Below are 15,443 nucleotides of genomic sequence, written 5' to 3' on the forward strand. Positions count from 1 at the left end.
TCTTAAATTTGGCTTGAAGAGCTGCAACAGCTTCTTCCAAACTTTGAAAATTATCTAATGTGGCCAGGTCGGTATATTTCTGAAGCAACAATTTGAGTTCAGAATCGATTTTAAGAAGAGGGTCCATGCATTGTGATTGCAAATTTGTAATTTCTAATTGAAGACTGGCATTGAGTGTAGTTTGTAAAGCTTGTAAATCACTTCTTAATTTCTTGACTCTGACATCAAGCATCAAAATCTCATCACTGTGATCTTCATGTCTTGTATGGCCAAAAATATCATTAGGCATTTTTGATTTAGTAGTTATTTATTATAGAGTATCTGATTCTTAATTCTATAAAAAAGGGTATAAGCTTATCATAGGATCCAGGGACCTCAATATATAAGCAGTCACCAGCAGAAACAGTATAAACAGTGCCAGAAATCATGTTTGAGTGCTTAATTCTGTAAATATTTCTCCCTACTGAAATTTTAACATCACGCTCAGGAGTTGTAATAAATTGCAATTGCCCACCTACAGGTAATTGGTAATGATTTAAATTATTGTTAAATATGTACAATATTTTGCCTGTTTCATCATCAACATCTGTAAGTATGCTGTTCAGATGAATAATTAACAAGCCACTCAGTTTAGATATCATATCAGAAGAGGGTTGTGGTGTTGGCAGGTCCATAATAGCCTGTTTTTTGAACCCAAATAAGTTCATAGGCATGTTTATTTATTTCAAATCATGCTCTGTAATTGGGCATTGATTGCCATTTTTCAAATCACAATGACCCCATGGTAAAGTATGTATGCCACATGATAAAACACATCTCTTATCATCATGTGGGTCCAGAGCCACTTTTCTTACAACATTTGAAGTCAATAAGTGATCCACACTCTGAATTCTGGATTCTGATGTTCTGATTAAATTCTGGGATTTGAGACAATTTTTATAATCTTCAAATTCAAGCTCTTTTTCCACAGTTACTTTGCCAATACCCTTGGCCTTTTTGACAACAGCATTACATGTTTTAAAACTGTACATCTTGGCACTTAACCCAGCAAATTCCACAATAACATCACCAAGTGTCTCATCTTTTAACTTGCCAGGCACTTTTTTGTTGTGGGGTTGAATCCTTGTATGTTCACTGGTATCAAAATATTCAAGCAATGCAGGCTGTGACATATCTTGATAAACATCTTCTGTTTGAATATCAAGAATAAAACTATCCGTGTCCATGTACATCAATTTTATATTATCACCATAAAAAGGTTTCAACACATCATAATACAATATTAACATATGTAATTTGGCCAATTCCAATATTGCAGCCCCTACATAAATAGGTTTATCAAACTTAATCTTTGTTTTCTTCATGTTGAAAAGTGCCATATTTTCATCATAAATTCTTCTGTAATTGAAATTAGGCTTTGCAACCAATTTTTTGCTCAGGCTGGGGTCAGTAATTATTTTAACATCGGTATGTTTTCTGACATTTTCAATTGTTTTGCCATATACAGAATTGACCATCAATTTAAACAAAGATTTATCAAATTGGCTCTTTGCAGATGTTCGAAGCTCCGTGTTTGTATCAATGTATGGTTTCAACCATTCTGAGTGTTTGAACCTCAAAACTTTTCCAAGTTTGGTCACTTGAACACCATGTTTTATCAGGAACTGGAGGTTTTTGTAATATATAACATAGCCCTGTTTTGGCTCCAGTGTCATCATCAATTTCCTCTGTTTAGAGCCAGGTGAGCACTGAACCTCAGGAATTGGGGGCAGATCAGAAAATTTATTGTGCAAATCATCAGGAATTGTCAGATCAACCTCTAAGAAGAGGCCATAGTCACTATCATCAAAGTCCTGAAGATCCTCAATATTGAAATCTTCAACCCATTCAAGCCCTGCATATGGCAGTTTTTGCATCATTGCGTGACCATAGAGGCTATTTGCATCCACATACAATATATAATTTGATGGCAGTGCTGGATCATAATCAGGCATATATTTGTTATTTGCTCTGGCATATCTCTGAGAACATTGCACCATACCTCCTTTTATATTTTCCTCCACAAACAGATACATATCTTGATCCTGGATCAGATCCAATGGCATTTTGGTATTTAAAAACATTGCATCCCATGCTAGGCCCGGAGCACTGAAAAAATACACTGGGTCCAGTCCATAATTTTGCATGCAAGATTTTCTGAATGTCTGCATTATATCTGCAAAGATGGTCACATCAAGTTTCAAATATGCCATGTGATATTCACCAAATGTCTGGCATTTTAAATTGTTCCACACCAATTGGGCATGGTGATAATCCTCATCAGTGATTCCAGAACCTCTGATTTTGCTGTAAAACTCTTCTTGTGGAGGCAAAGAACACTCATCAAATTTAGAAAAATCTGTGACATAATCATATGGATATACACCCTTCCGCCTAATTAATTTCAGGTCCTGATTTGGAAACAATGCACGTGTGATTTTGAATTGATTATCAGATAATTGAGTGGCCACTGTATCCAGGCTAGCAGATAAAAATCTGTAAGAATCAAGAAATCTTATGTGAATAGGAACACCATTAACTTTAATTGTTTTGCTAATAGATATATATTTCTCATCATTTTCAGCTAAAATATTTAAATTCTGCTTCTCAAACCCCTCGTACCTGATTAGATGATGGAAATCATAATTGGATGCTCCATGGCAAAATATAGGGACAAATTTTGGTCTCTTGATCTTAATATTACAGCTATTACACAGGGCCATTTTGAATTTACCATCTGTATGAGAATGGTGTTTCACCTTGATATTTGTATCTGAAAATTCAGAATCACATACCGGGCATTTTTCTGCATTGTTGAAATCCTCAATCTGTTTCTCTGTTAAAGGCAACATGGGTTTTGATTTTAATAAAATATTAGATGCTATGTCACGGCACTCATTTTCTATTCTATGTGCAAATATTTTGATGGCATCTGGTCCCATGTATGAATATTCTTTACTAACAACACCATCCTGTACAACCACATAACAAAAACTAGAAGGTTCATGTAGCTGGTATGGTGTAATTGAAGATTCTTCAGGATCTGGGCTACAAAATGCAAGAGATTTGAGGTTTGATTCAAAATCACAGACAATATATGCTGGGTGTTCCAACAAGGCTTCAAATTTTTTGAATTTGCAATTCTCACTTGGATTGGGCATCACCATATGAACAGGTTTATGGTTGCCACAATATTTCAGATGCTCAATTAACTTGTTTCTAGCAATTTCTGCATTCTCTTCAGGAACCCTCTTCACTGTTTTTCTACCATCAAATACAGTTAAACATCTTCTGCACAACTTGAATATTGTATTGGATTTGTCTAGTTGTGTTCTCACTAAAGCTTGAAGATTATGTATCAGAGTGTAATGATATGTGCCATCCCCTTCAATTAAGAGCAGATCAATCGGAATAGCAGATTCATCATCAATTGTACTGATTCTGAGAGGTTCTATCAAGCAATTTCCAGTGGAACAAATAAAAACATTAATAGATAATTGTTTACCATTAATATCCCTGGCCTTTTTTTCAAATTTATCAATATTCTGAACAGTCATTGGATATTCTAAGCCCTTCATTGCCTCATCAAAATCATGTTCATGTTGTTTGTAATAATTTATTCTCTGAGGATTTCTTGAAACTGGAAACAAAGCAGCTAATATACACCACAAAAAGCATTTCTGGTCGGTATTTTTTATATTAACCACGGCTGTTTTGTTTTTAATATTGGCAGGTAATGGCAGATATGTAGAACCTTGTAATGGGCTGAATTCAGAAATATTAACATATAACTTGTGTGGGGATCCGCATAGGCTCCATCCAGACTCTTTTGCTGCAAATTCAGAGTGTTTAATGTTTAATTGTTCTTTCAACCTGCTTATTATTGTGTCTGAATTTGCATTTCAATATACCGGTACAGTTTCTGTTATGTGGGGCTGTGTAAATGTTGTGCCATTTGGTTTCTTATATTGTGTAAACAATTTGAGGGACAGCTTATAAGAGCCATTTTGTGCATTTAGAATTGCCTGTATATCAGGTTTTTTACTGTTCAAAAAATTCTTAATGCCACATCTTGGCTCTGATACAAACCGATAATCCCTAAGTTGGGCATTAAAACTGCTATGGATAGGTGGTTCATAGCGTGGCTGCTTTGCAGGTCCAGCATTAACAGGTGCTTCATGCTTTCTTTTCAGACCAGATGTGGATGGTTGTGAGGGCAATATTGATGACTGTACATAAGAATTACACTTATGCCATTTGTAATATGCCTTGCTTAATATTTTATGGCATCTTGGACACATTTTTGTGGTTTTTCTGCATTTCTTACGGTCACAAATATGCCGGTGCCTGGCCCAATGAGAACTAGATATATTTTTATTACACTGATTGCAATATTTTTGTTTTGGCATTTTTTCTTGTTGTTTATTATATAAGATTTTCTGGGCTTCAATTCAAAACTTTATACTTAATAAAAAATATCAGTTGGGTTCAGCAGTTAGTGGCTGAGCTGGTGCTTTTATACCCAAACAACAGCAGTAACTAGGTTTTGGTGATAGTTTTGCTGATGTACAACACACTTCACCAGGTTTAAAACCTCATCTCTATATCAACTAAATACAATTCAAAATTGGATTTTGAACTGTGCAATAAATATTCTGTAAGTCTCACTTGTGTTTATATTAACAGAACAAGACAAAACCAGAATTGTATTCAGGATTGCATGTTTTCATACAAAAAAGCCATATTTTTGACAAGTTTATAAACAACAATCATACAGATATAACTTTTACACACATGGCCGAATCTGTCTGAGCAGAGGAGAAAGGAGGTTTTCAGATCTGGGGGCTATCAACGAGCAGTAATTATTCTCAAAATCTTACTTGTGGACATATTATTTTGCCACATGTATTTCAATCTTAAATATTTTATCAGGACTCGAACCCCGAGCCTTTTGTTTACAAGACAACAATATTATCATTTTGCCATCAGGGGAGGCTTCATATTTTATGAGGACTTAAACCCGAACCTCCACACCTGAAAAATTGGGGTATAAGCCCCTCTTGCCATTGTCTTAAGTATGGGTAAATCTATCTGTTGAGCCCTCGCCTTTTCTACACTAGAAATTCAGAATTTCTTAAAAATCAGAGCATATCACACCTGAAGAATTGGGGTACAGGCCCCATCTTGGCATTGTTTTAAGTGTAAGCAAATCTGATTGTTCAATCAAATAGCCTCGCCTTTTCTACACTTGTAAGTGGTGCTGGTTATACCACAAATACAACTACTTGAAATTTAACTCAAAATAATGAAGATAGACATAGAAAAAGAAATAGGTGTTTAAAAAATATAGAAACATACCAGTACATTCTTTATAGTTGCTTAAAATAAAACAGGAGCTCATCATTAGAGACAGCAGTCCAATATTGTACTTAATAAATCACTGTAAACAGGAGCCACTTCAGCCCAAAATTTTCCATTGTATAATGGCTACACACAATAGTCTGACAAAAGAAATTGGTGGCTACTTAAAACCAGTATGCAAATTATTTAAATATACACTTTATCACTGCACACAGGGTTATTTCAGTTAAAAAGTTTACACTATATATTCCACACAGCAGTTCGAACAAAGAAACTGTTTAAATGCATTTCAAGTTTGTACTGTACGGTTTGGCAGTCTCTGAATAAGAAACAGTAATTGTGGTTGCACATCACAACAAGGTGTTTCTTCAGGTGATCAACCGACAAGTTATGTCTGCGATCGAACAACACATTTTTTAGAATTGAAAAAGATCTTTCAACCTCCACGCGAGAACATGTGGATCTAACTCAGTTTGTATATTTTCACCTTTCAGAACTTGTTGAATTGCCCTTAATTTGTCCAAGTCCTTATTAGCTGCAATAACTCGCTAACTGTTATTTTCAAATTTCTTGGAAGCATCGGAAACTAATCCTGGGAACAGGAAATTGTATGCACCGAGTTCAGTCATGTCCCAATTTAAAAGAAAATGCCTAAAATAGGCAATATCTGGCATTTATGAAATAATATAGGCAATATCGTATGAAATAGGCAAAATGAAATTGCCTTTAAATGAAGCTAATCCCTCCCCTCTGGCCTTCGAAACATTCGTTTTCATCATATCTCTAACAGGAAAGAATAGGCATTTTGCCTAACATCCGGTCTCTACTAATAACACTGGGGAACAGTGAAATTGCGGCACAGTGTTTGAGAGCTAATTTAGGGCAATTTCATGATGCTGAATAATGATATAATAATATATTTCCTGAATTGGCTCTAATTTATGAAATAAATGCAACTAAACCAAAATGGCGGAAACATAAGACATACATATAAATGAACTTCCAACAACAATTTAATATTCCTTTTTGTGATTACAATCATTATTATAAAAATAAATTTATATAGGCCTATGATTAAAATAATTAAGAAAATATGTACACAATGAAGTAACAAACTATGTGAAACGTTTTCTATACGATTTCCTGCTGTATAGCTTTTGAGGACAATCCCTCTGTAAGCTCCAACAGTAGTCGGCCATCACGTGGCGATCCCACCGTCCCTGGTACCTTTCTTCCATTATCCTTATATCCTGATTGAACCTTTCTCCCCGTTCTTCACTAAAATCACGAACATTCTCAGGGAATCTGTCAATGTGGCTATGTAGAAAATGTATCTTCACACTCATATTAGCTCCCAATTTCTCAAAATTTTTCAACATATTTCCAACTATATCGGGGTACTTTTCTGCTCTGTGATTCCCCAAAAAGTTTTTGACGACGGACACAAAGCTCAGTCAGGCCTCAGATTCGATGTAAGACATGTAGTTGTAAAATTGGCATCATTTATGAGTGTACGAATTTGTGGTGGTCCTTCAAAGATTCCTGCCTTCAATTTTTCAATACTTAGTCCTGGAAAAGTGTGGCATATATATTTGAAACAATCACGCTTGTATCTAAGGCCTTGACAAACTGTTTTATCAACCCAAGTTTAATATGCAGTGACGGAAGGATGATTTTGTCCCTATCTATCAGCGGTTCATGAATGATATTAGCTTTTCCTACTAATATTTTCCCTTGGGGCCAAACTTTTATCGTCCAATGCTTTTCTCTAGCACGACTATCCCACAAACATAGGAAACAGGGATACTTTGTGTACCCACTTTGCTGTCCTAGTAAAAAAATCACCATCTTCAAATCCACACACACGAGCCACTTATGATCAGCATATTCAATTTTTTTCTAAAACCATTTTTATGTTTTGGTATTCTTCCTTAAGGTTTGTTGAGTGTCCGATATATTGCCTAGCGATGCTTCTTAAGTTGCCTAGCAACAATTTACAAATAAATAAATAAGTTTATTATGGGAATTTCAGCCCATTATCAAATATTGATATTACCGAGAAAAGCGTAGAGTAATTTTACCTCTTATATTTTCCATGGTGTGTTTATTTTTATAACTGGAGTCAATTCAACTGAACCAATCATACAATTGGCAATAACAGCTGTTTTGTGTGCTGAAACTGTTATTAAACTTTATGCCGCAAAATAAAATCTTTTTTTTGTTCCCCAGTGTAATCATTCATCTGGCAAAAATTCGACACCATGGTAAATGTAAAGTTCCTCGTGCATATATAACCGTGCCATGAAGGCACATTTAGGAGATGTGAGGGTAGGGCCCCACACATTCTCGATCTCTGCCATTTTGGAGGTGATGTGATCACCACCCCTCCGGGTTGCCCCCGAGTACCCATCGATTTGAGGCTGGGTGAGCCCCAGAGTCGCTTTATGCGGGGACAAGACCGGAAAAATTCCGACCTTAGGTCACCCACTCAGGGAATCGAACCCGGGTCTCCCGCGTGGCAGTCAGACGTCCTACCGACTAGACTACTGCAAATGATAACTATGTCACCTTGTAATCAAGGATCGCGGGTTCGATCCTCGGTGGAGGTACAGTCACATGAAATAAACGTGCAGTGTCTTGTGCGTGTTGCCTAATTATACATCAAAAATAGAACTTGATATTGAGGTTTACTCATCGCCATAGAGTGCCATAGAGTTAGGCAAGACGCATAACAGGGAAGTAGATATTTAAGGGTCCAGGTGTGCCATTTTATTACCGGTGACTATACATTACACAGTGGTTTGAATCAATAGCCTTAAGCGTACTAAAATAGAAGTAAAGCTTGGCTCAGCTAGTTCATCGTGATAAATCTTGAGAGGTAAGAAAGCGACATAAAGTAGCCTGCCTCCACGTAATCATTTACACGTGGGGGAAGTGCCGGATGCGTTCCGGCCTAGTTTTTGCGTTTGGCAGGCAGCGTGAAGTTCAGTGTCAAGACCACGTTTTCGCTTCCCTCCATTCGAAGGACGCACGGCTTCAGTACTTGCTATAAACAGACGCGCTTTGTATCGTCTCCACTTCTTCATGGCTGAAGAGAACTGTATTTCGCCACATAGTTATCACTTTTTTTTCCACCTATGTGCTCATCTTACTGGCAGCGCGGATAGCGTAACGTCACTTCTATGTATTTCCAGCATTTCGAAAGTTTATGGTACAAGAACTATGGCAGATAAAGCAAAAAGGTGCATATCATTACACAAAGAATCTCTCCAAGTTTGGTACGTACCTTACAGGTGCTCGATATGTGTAACCCTTGCATCGCGCTGGCAGACAGTCTCCTTGAACTTGTACAGTCGACAGCAAAGATGATAATAGGCAAATTGTCCACCACTATTGTCATTACTTTTTTATTCTACGTTCTGTGTTGTTTTAAGGAATAAAACTATGTTGGTTCCAAGCAAGCCTTGTTCTCTGCTTATTGACGTCATTATTTCAATTCATTGTCATCACATTGTGCAATACAGACCGAATGAAAATTGTGGTGGATAACTCGTCTACTGTTTCTTTCGCCGTTGGGTGTACCACGCACGAATTGACTTGTCTGCATGTTCGATATTCGTACGAAATCTCCGTTCTACCGTCACATCTGACTCACATTTAGCGAATTCTAATACTCAGAACCCTTTGTGCACTCTATTTTTGCGTTAACTGCTTTATACTGCCACCTAGCCGGTAAATCTACAATTACGTTATGAGGCCTATTACGAGAGATCCTTTAGATACTGATATGCACCTTTTTGCTGTATGTGTTGTAGTTCTTGTACTATAAACGTTCGAAACCCCGGCGGAAATTATGAATCTCCCTGTATAGCAATCTCCTCAGGACCAAGAATTTCTATTTTGCCTAATCAAGTTGAAAGGGAAATATTTAAAATGTGCTATGCTGTTAATATGTGCATAGGCTTAATTCATTTACTAAGAATGTAACTGATTTGTTTTTGTTTTATTACAAGTCAATGATCCAATAGGTGCCTGCGTGTTCGGTGCTTATGGTTACATAAACAGCTCACACACACACACACACATTTATTTATTGACTAAACTATTGATAATATGACTTAACATAAAGTAACCGAAGGCTATTGGCTATTATATCATTTTGGTAAACAGATTATTTTCTGTATACATAAGCATATTTCATTTTCTGTTCTAACTAAGGAAGTGGTCAATTTTTTTTTTTGTTTACGTTAATTATGTGTAGCAGAGACCGACTGATACAAATTTCTTCAAATTTCCCTCATTTGAAATATTTCCCTTTCAGCTTATATTAGGCAACATCCGTGAAATAGGCAATGGCGGTTGGATCGTAAAATCACACTATCGTGTACTGATAGGCAATTAGGTGAAACGAGAATACACGAAGTGATCGACTTTCGATCTTGCCACCGAAGTTCCCGGGTTCGAGTCCCGTTCTATGTACTAATGTGCATCACTCATCCTCGACGCGATTAACCAAAAGTGGCAGAAAAACGACGTAAAATAACAAGAATCAAGTGCAATAATAAATTTTTCAGTTTTGACTTCCTTACTTTGTATTTTTTCTTTCCCTCATCTTGTCTCCTCTCTCTTATTCTCCTTTACTCTTCCCTGTCTCCATCTTAATTCTCTCTGAGAGTGTAAATCACACGTAGGGTATTTTGGTGGCGACGCTCGGCGTCCTTTGTTTGTTGTCATCGGATGCTGGCGAGGTGCCAGGGTGACTTTGCAGTTTCTCATCTCGGGAGGACTACTGAAGATAGTGGATGCAAAGGACTTGCATTATGTAAGGATTCTTTAATAAACTCATGTTTTGTATTCCTTCCTGTTGGGAACTTTTCCAGGTTGACCACTATGTTCGGCGAAACTCAATTAGACGGATGTAAGAATTCGCGCTGTTGCCAGTTGTGCTGACAACTGGATTTGTTCCGAGGTTTGCGACAACATGCGTCCTTGTTCCGCAGCCCGTCTTTGTAATATACTCATGGTTCGAAGGTTGCAACGGTCCGTTTCCCTTTGGAGATAGGGAGCACGGCAGGGTGAAGGTAGCCACATTTTATGATCAGCTAGGCTAGTCTGAACTGGACGTACAGTTTGAAGTGGAATCCGAACCATCTTGCAATGTACCTCCACGGGGACACCTGGATTACAATGCGACAACGTCATCTCACACTACGGAGAAGTGGGTGATGTTTCTGCTTTAGCGGCTCTGGGATTCACCCAGCTTGGAGGTCCACTATGGCCCAGATAGAAAATGCTTGGAGGCCTATCTCTCTATCCCTTCGTGGCAAGGGGATGGCTTAGCTGTGCGTGATCAGTTGTGCCATTGGGATAAAATCATATTCTGTGAAATAAAGTTTCCGAATTGAAGCTGCTCTAATGCAGGAGTTCTCAAACTTTAGAGTAAAATCCATACTTTCACTATACTACCAAATAAAGTTACGTGGTTTTCAATGGAACATTTAAAATTGCGAGATTATATTACCTAATATTGGTTACCAATGATTATGCAATTCTTAAAACTACTTAGATTAATTTACTTAGAAAAGTAAGGATTAGAGTGCCTTGCGTTGACAGTGCCTCAGAAAATTTATTTATGCGCACGCATTAAAATAAGAATCAGGAACTTTACTTTTAATCAGCTGGACCTAACAATATTTTTGATATTAAATACATAAACCCTTTATTTTTTTACATTCATTTCTTTAGTAGGACACCCGTTTTTATACAAATTTTAGTGGTTTTATCTACATAAGCTAGGCAATGAGTACATGTTCTTGTATCATCTTTTTTACCTGTTCATGTTGATTGATTGATTTGCTTTATTTTACTTCGCTTTTTGTGCCACTTTTTAACTAATTTGCGAAGATGGGGATGAGTAATGAGATGGTGTAATTGATGAATGGACACTCACAAACATCCATGCCCAGGCCGGGATTCGAACCCGGGACCCCGGGCGGCTTACCTGTTCATGTGATAACAATAATACTCTTTTTAATAATTTACCTATTTTAATATTATTATTAATAGACATTTCCTTAAACTGTTAACTATAAACGTCTTTATTATTATTATTTTTTTATTACATGTGAAATACTTGATTCGGGCACCTCTCGAACGGGAAAGCGACGGTAACATTACTTTTTCCAGTAACTTACCCAACTCTGATTCTTTCCATAAATAATTTCTTGGGGGCTTTGTATCTGCATTGCAAATAACAGCTGTGTCTAGTTTTAGAGTTTGTCTAATTTTAACTTTCTTTTCATTTCACGCTTCCATCAGCAACGGAAACAAACGGTAAGTTAATTGTTCAAGTAGACTTACTACGTTCTTACTTGACAGTTTCACTTCTATGATTGTACTCGTAAAATCCATAAAGTTTCAGAATAATTTTACATAGGATATTCACTTGCAGAATAAGCAAATGTACGTTCCACTGGATCCCATAATAATACGTGCAATGATAGTAACAGCGCTAATTATTTTTCCCTTCGTAACAGTTCATAGATTACAAAAATGTGATTGTTTTTTTTTAAAAAAAAAAATGAGAGTATGCAGCTATATTGATGGTGCTTGACTCGTCCCCAACCAAACTAAGAGAACAGGTCCCTCTGCAGGAGGGACGTGCCAGCAATTAGTTTGGGGGCTTATTATGGTGTCTTGTCGAAAGAAACGCTCCGTATATATTTATTATTACAAGGTATATAGCTAGGGTGACCAGACATACTCTTTTTAAGAGTATTATACTCTTTTAGAGGTTCATATACTCTATACTCTTTTCAATTTGCAAAAATCCCCAAATATACTCTTTTCCTTGCTATTTAATTTCATTCATTAAATGAATGAATGCCTTAAAATTCACAGAACGGAAAACGTCAAGATGTCAACAAACGGAAGTATTTACTCCTTGACTAAAGAATTTCAAATGAACAATTTCAAGAGTCATTTTCATATTCCATCAACAAGCAAAACATATTTCAAATTCATTGGAATTTAATGATAATGATTAGGGCTGAGACGATACCGATACCGATGCCGATACTCTTACCGATTCTCACTGATACCGATACCGACACTTGAAAATTGCAATAATTAAAATTTGTTCAAAATATATGCATCAACATACCAAGAAATTTGCTTTAGAATATTCAAGAATTGCATCAGAATATTAAAATACATATTATGTAGTCACAAAATATAGTTTTTCGTGCAAAATTAGTGTAAAATTAAAAGGATGTTTTAATTTTGCATAATTTCCAGTATAATTAGACTGTCAAGAAGTCGAGCGGGATTTTTGCAGACCCCGTGAAAGACCAAAATGCCGGAAAGTATCGGCTGGTATCGGTAGCTGAATTCCAACCGATACTTTACAATACCGATACCACTGGTATCGGCCGATACCGATACATCGGCATCGGTATCGGCTCAGCCCTAATAATGATATTTTTGAAACTTACTGTACAATTTCAAAAGCCGTTGAAAAACATCTTGAAGATTGGGGGAAAAGAAAAAAATCAATGATGGGTAAGTGGAGGTCAGTGTGCAAAGATTTAGTACAGGCTGGGTCAAATTTAAAAGTGATTGTGCCTCTTATAAAATTCTTGTTTACTCTGCCTGGTACAAATGTTGGTTGTGAAAGACTCTTCAGTGTTATTAAAATTTATTGGCGAGAGGAAAAACGTACACTCCTGGTGTCAACACTCGAACAAGTAATGAAAGCGAAATTCATGACCTGTGAAGAGTTTGGTCTGGCAATAAAGTACGATTTAAACATACTCAAGAAAGCAAAATCATCCCAGAAGTATGAACGATGGTGCCATTGGTGAGTAAGTATTTGTAATTAGCTAATTACATTAGATCCATAAGTAATTTGAATCTGTAAAGTGTAGGCCTATTTTATAGGGGCTGTAATAGAAGCAATAACAAATAGCCACCCTTATTTTCGTTTTCTTTTTACGTTCTGTGCATGCGCACCTTCATCCTATAGACTATACTCTTTTTGATCAACAAATATCTGGTCACCCTATATATAGCTGTTTTACTACTGTAAAGTCATTTTGGTTTTCAGTAAGATGACACTTTAAAGCTTACACATTGGACTGAATTGATGTACTATCAGCTTTTAACCCAAATTACATAGCTATTACAGAATGCAATGGCAGGGTATATCTAGCATACTGGGCTATATGCCAATGTAATAAAATTATTGATAACAGGAATTGAATGTGTACGCAGACAAAATTATATACGGGAAAAATAATAATCAGTTTCGCGTACACGTCGAAGGGAATTGTTGTTTTATTGCAGCAGGTCTGATCGGGACTGGGCCTACTTTTCCTCGTGATTCATTGTTATTATTACTAGCAATGTTTGATTTAAATCTGATGGATTTAAATTAAGATTTATGTCTGATTTTTTTTTAAATCTACCTACGATGTAAATCACTTCAGATTAAAGAAATATTTTTTAGAATCGTTTGTGGATCTCAAAATGACTCCAAATTAAACACAAGCAACAGATTAGTAAATAAAAATAAACTTTCACAATGTTTTCATCCGAAATTTTTATAATTATGCAAAGTTCTAGCGTAACACTGTATGTGTAGACTGTAGTTAGTAAAATATGATAAAAAAACACAAACATCGTAAAACAAACAAGTATTTACACGTACTGTATCGAAACACATACAATCAACTTTATGCATGTTTTCTTTTTATAAAATCGTAAACTGTGATTTAAATAAAAATCCGCTTTAAATAAAACAATCTGATTTGAATAAGAATACCGCAAATGACTTTCATCAACAATTATTACTAGTAATATTTAGAGGAAATTGCTTCCTTTGTACCGAAATAAAATTGTGAAAATGCACCATTGTTGGTAAGAGTGGTTGAGCGTGCCAAAATCAACGGACCAAGCAAAATATTATTTATACTGAGAATATCTCGGTGATCTCTGGCCCCCGCTTATCTCCATCCTACAGCTGTGACCTTTGGTGGCCGGAATAATTTTAGACAAATCACTCTGCCAACTCATGGTAGAGAGAGAGAGAGAGAGAGAGAATATGTGCGTGTATGTGTATACATCTGTAAAGCGGTTGGGGGAGGTTTCAAACTCTGCAGCTTTTCGTTGTTCCCGATACCTGGGTGGAAAAAAAAATGTCACTTTCGCTGGTAGCAGTATCTAGAGTTCACCGGTTCGGAATTGGCCACTGTCCAGCAGAGCTCTCATTAGTTGTAATTTTAATACAAGCACAACTTTTTTAATACAAGCACACCTTTTCTGATACAAGCACAACTTTCATAAGTATGCTCAATATGGCACAGCCATCATATTTTCGGCGTTTTACGTCAGGTCGATTGTTAGTAATGTTGTAGAGTGAGATTATTTCCGTAACGTCTCTGGCTCTTTTGCATTTGCAGCTTGGAAGCGAGCCACGACTTCCGAAACCTCCAATCAACACTCGAACCGCTGACGCCATCTCAAACCAGCACGTATCGCGCTGGTGGTAGGCTCGCTGGCTGCTCTTGCCGTTGTCTGGAGATGTGGGGAAATCATCCGCTTCTAACAGTCATTCGCCTCTGACCTGTGTGGGCGTTGAATCAGTTGAAGGAAGATCTGCGTCAAAACAAAAACGTCAGATTATTTTTCTCAACGTAAATAACACATCATACCAGATTTCTGTCAATATTTAAGTTAATGGTTTGATCGGACCTCGCCATTGTTGTATACTGGGTGGTGGTTTTAAACGAAGAAAGTCAGAATTGCGCAATATGGCCATATTGGATTTCATTGGAAGCACATAATGTTTATCAGAAAATATTACGGTAATTAATTGTCGTTTAAGGAGTGCCTGTGTGCTATGAGCATGTGTGTATATTTCGAGCACGCAAAAATAAAAATAAACAAAGATATAAGTGAACAACGACAGGCCCTCTTGAATTTAATGACAAATTATTGTTTTTGGTTTATAAAAAAATACATTTATGAAAATCTTTGTTACTGTA

The 15,443-nt window shown here is 36.6% G+C and overlaps 1 protein-coding gene across 1 annotated transcript in view; it reads left to right on the plus strand.

Annotated features, from left to right (window-relative positions):
- Positions 1-15,443, plus strand: part of mip40 (Myb-interacting protein 40) — a 128,388-nt gene that overhangs the window by 97,840 nt on the left and 15,105 nt on the right. Inside the window, exon 3 of the mRNA XM_083123483.1 lies at positions 11,719-11,733. Coding sequence (XP_082979609.1) covers positions 11,719-11,733 — 15 coding nt within the window. The remainder of the gene's footprint in view (positions 1-11,718; positions 11,734-15,443) is intronic.

This window comes from Lepisma saccharinum, chromosome 6, assembly GCF_977018435.1.
Source record: "Lepisma saccharinum chromosome 6, izLepSacc3.1, whole genome shotgun sequence".
Classification (NCBI taxonomy): Eukaryota; Metazoa; Arthropoda; class Insecta; order Zygentoma; family Lepismatidae; genus Lepisma; species Lepisma saccharinum.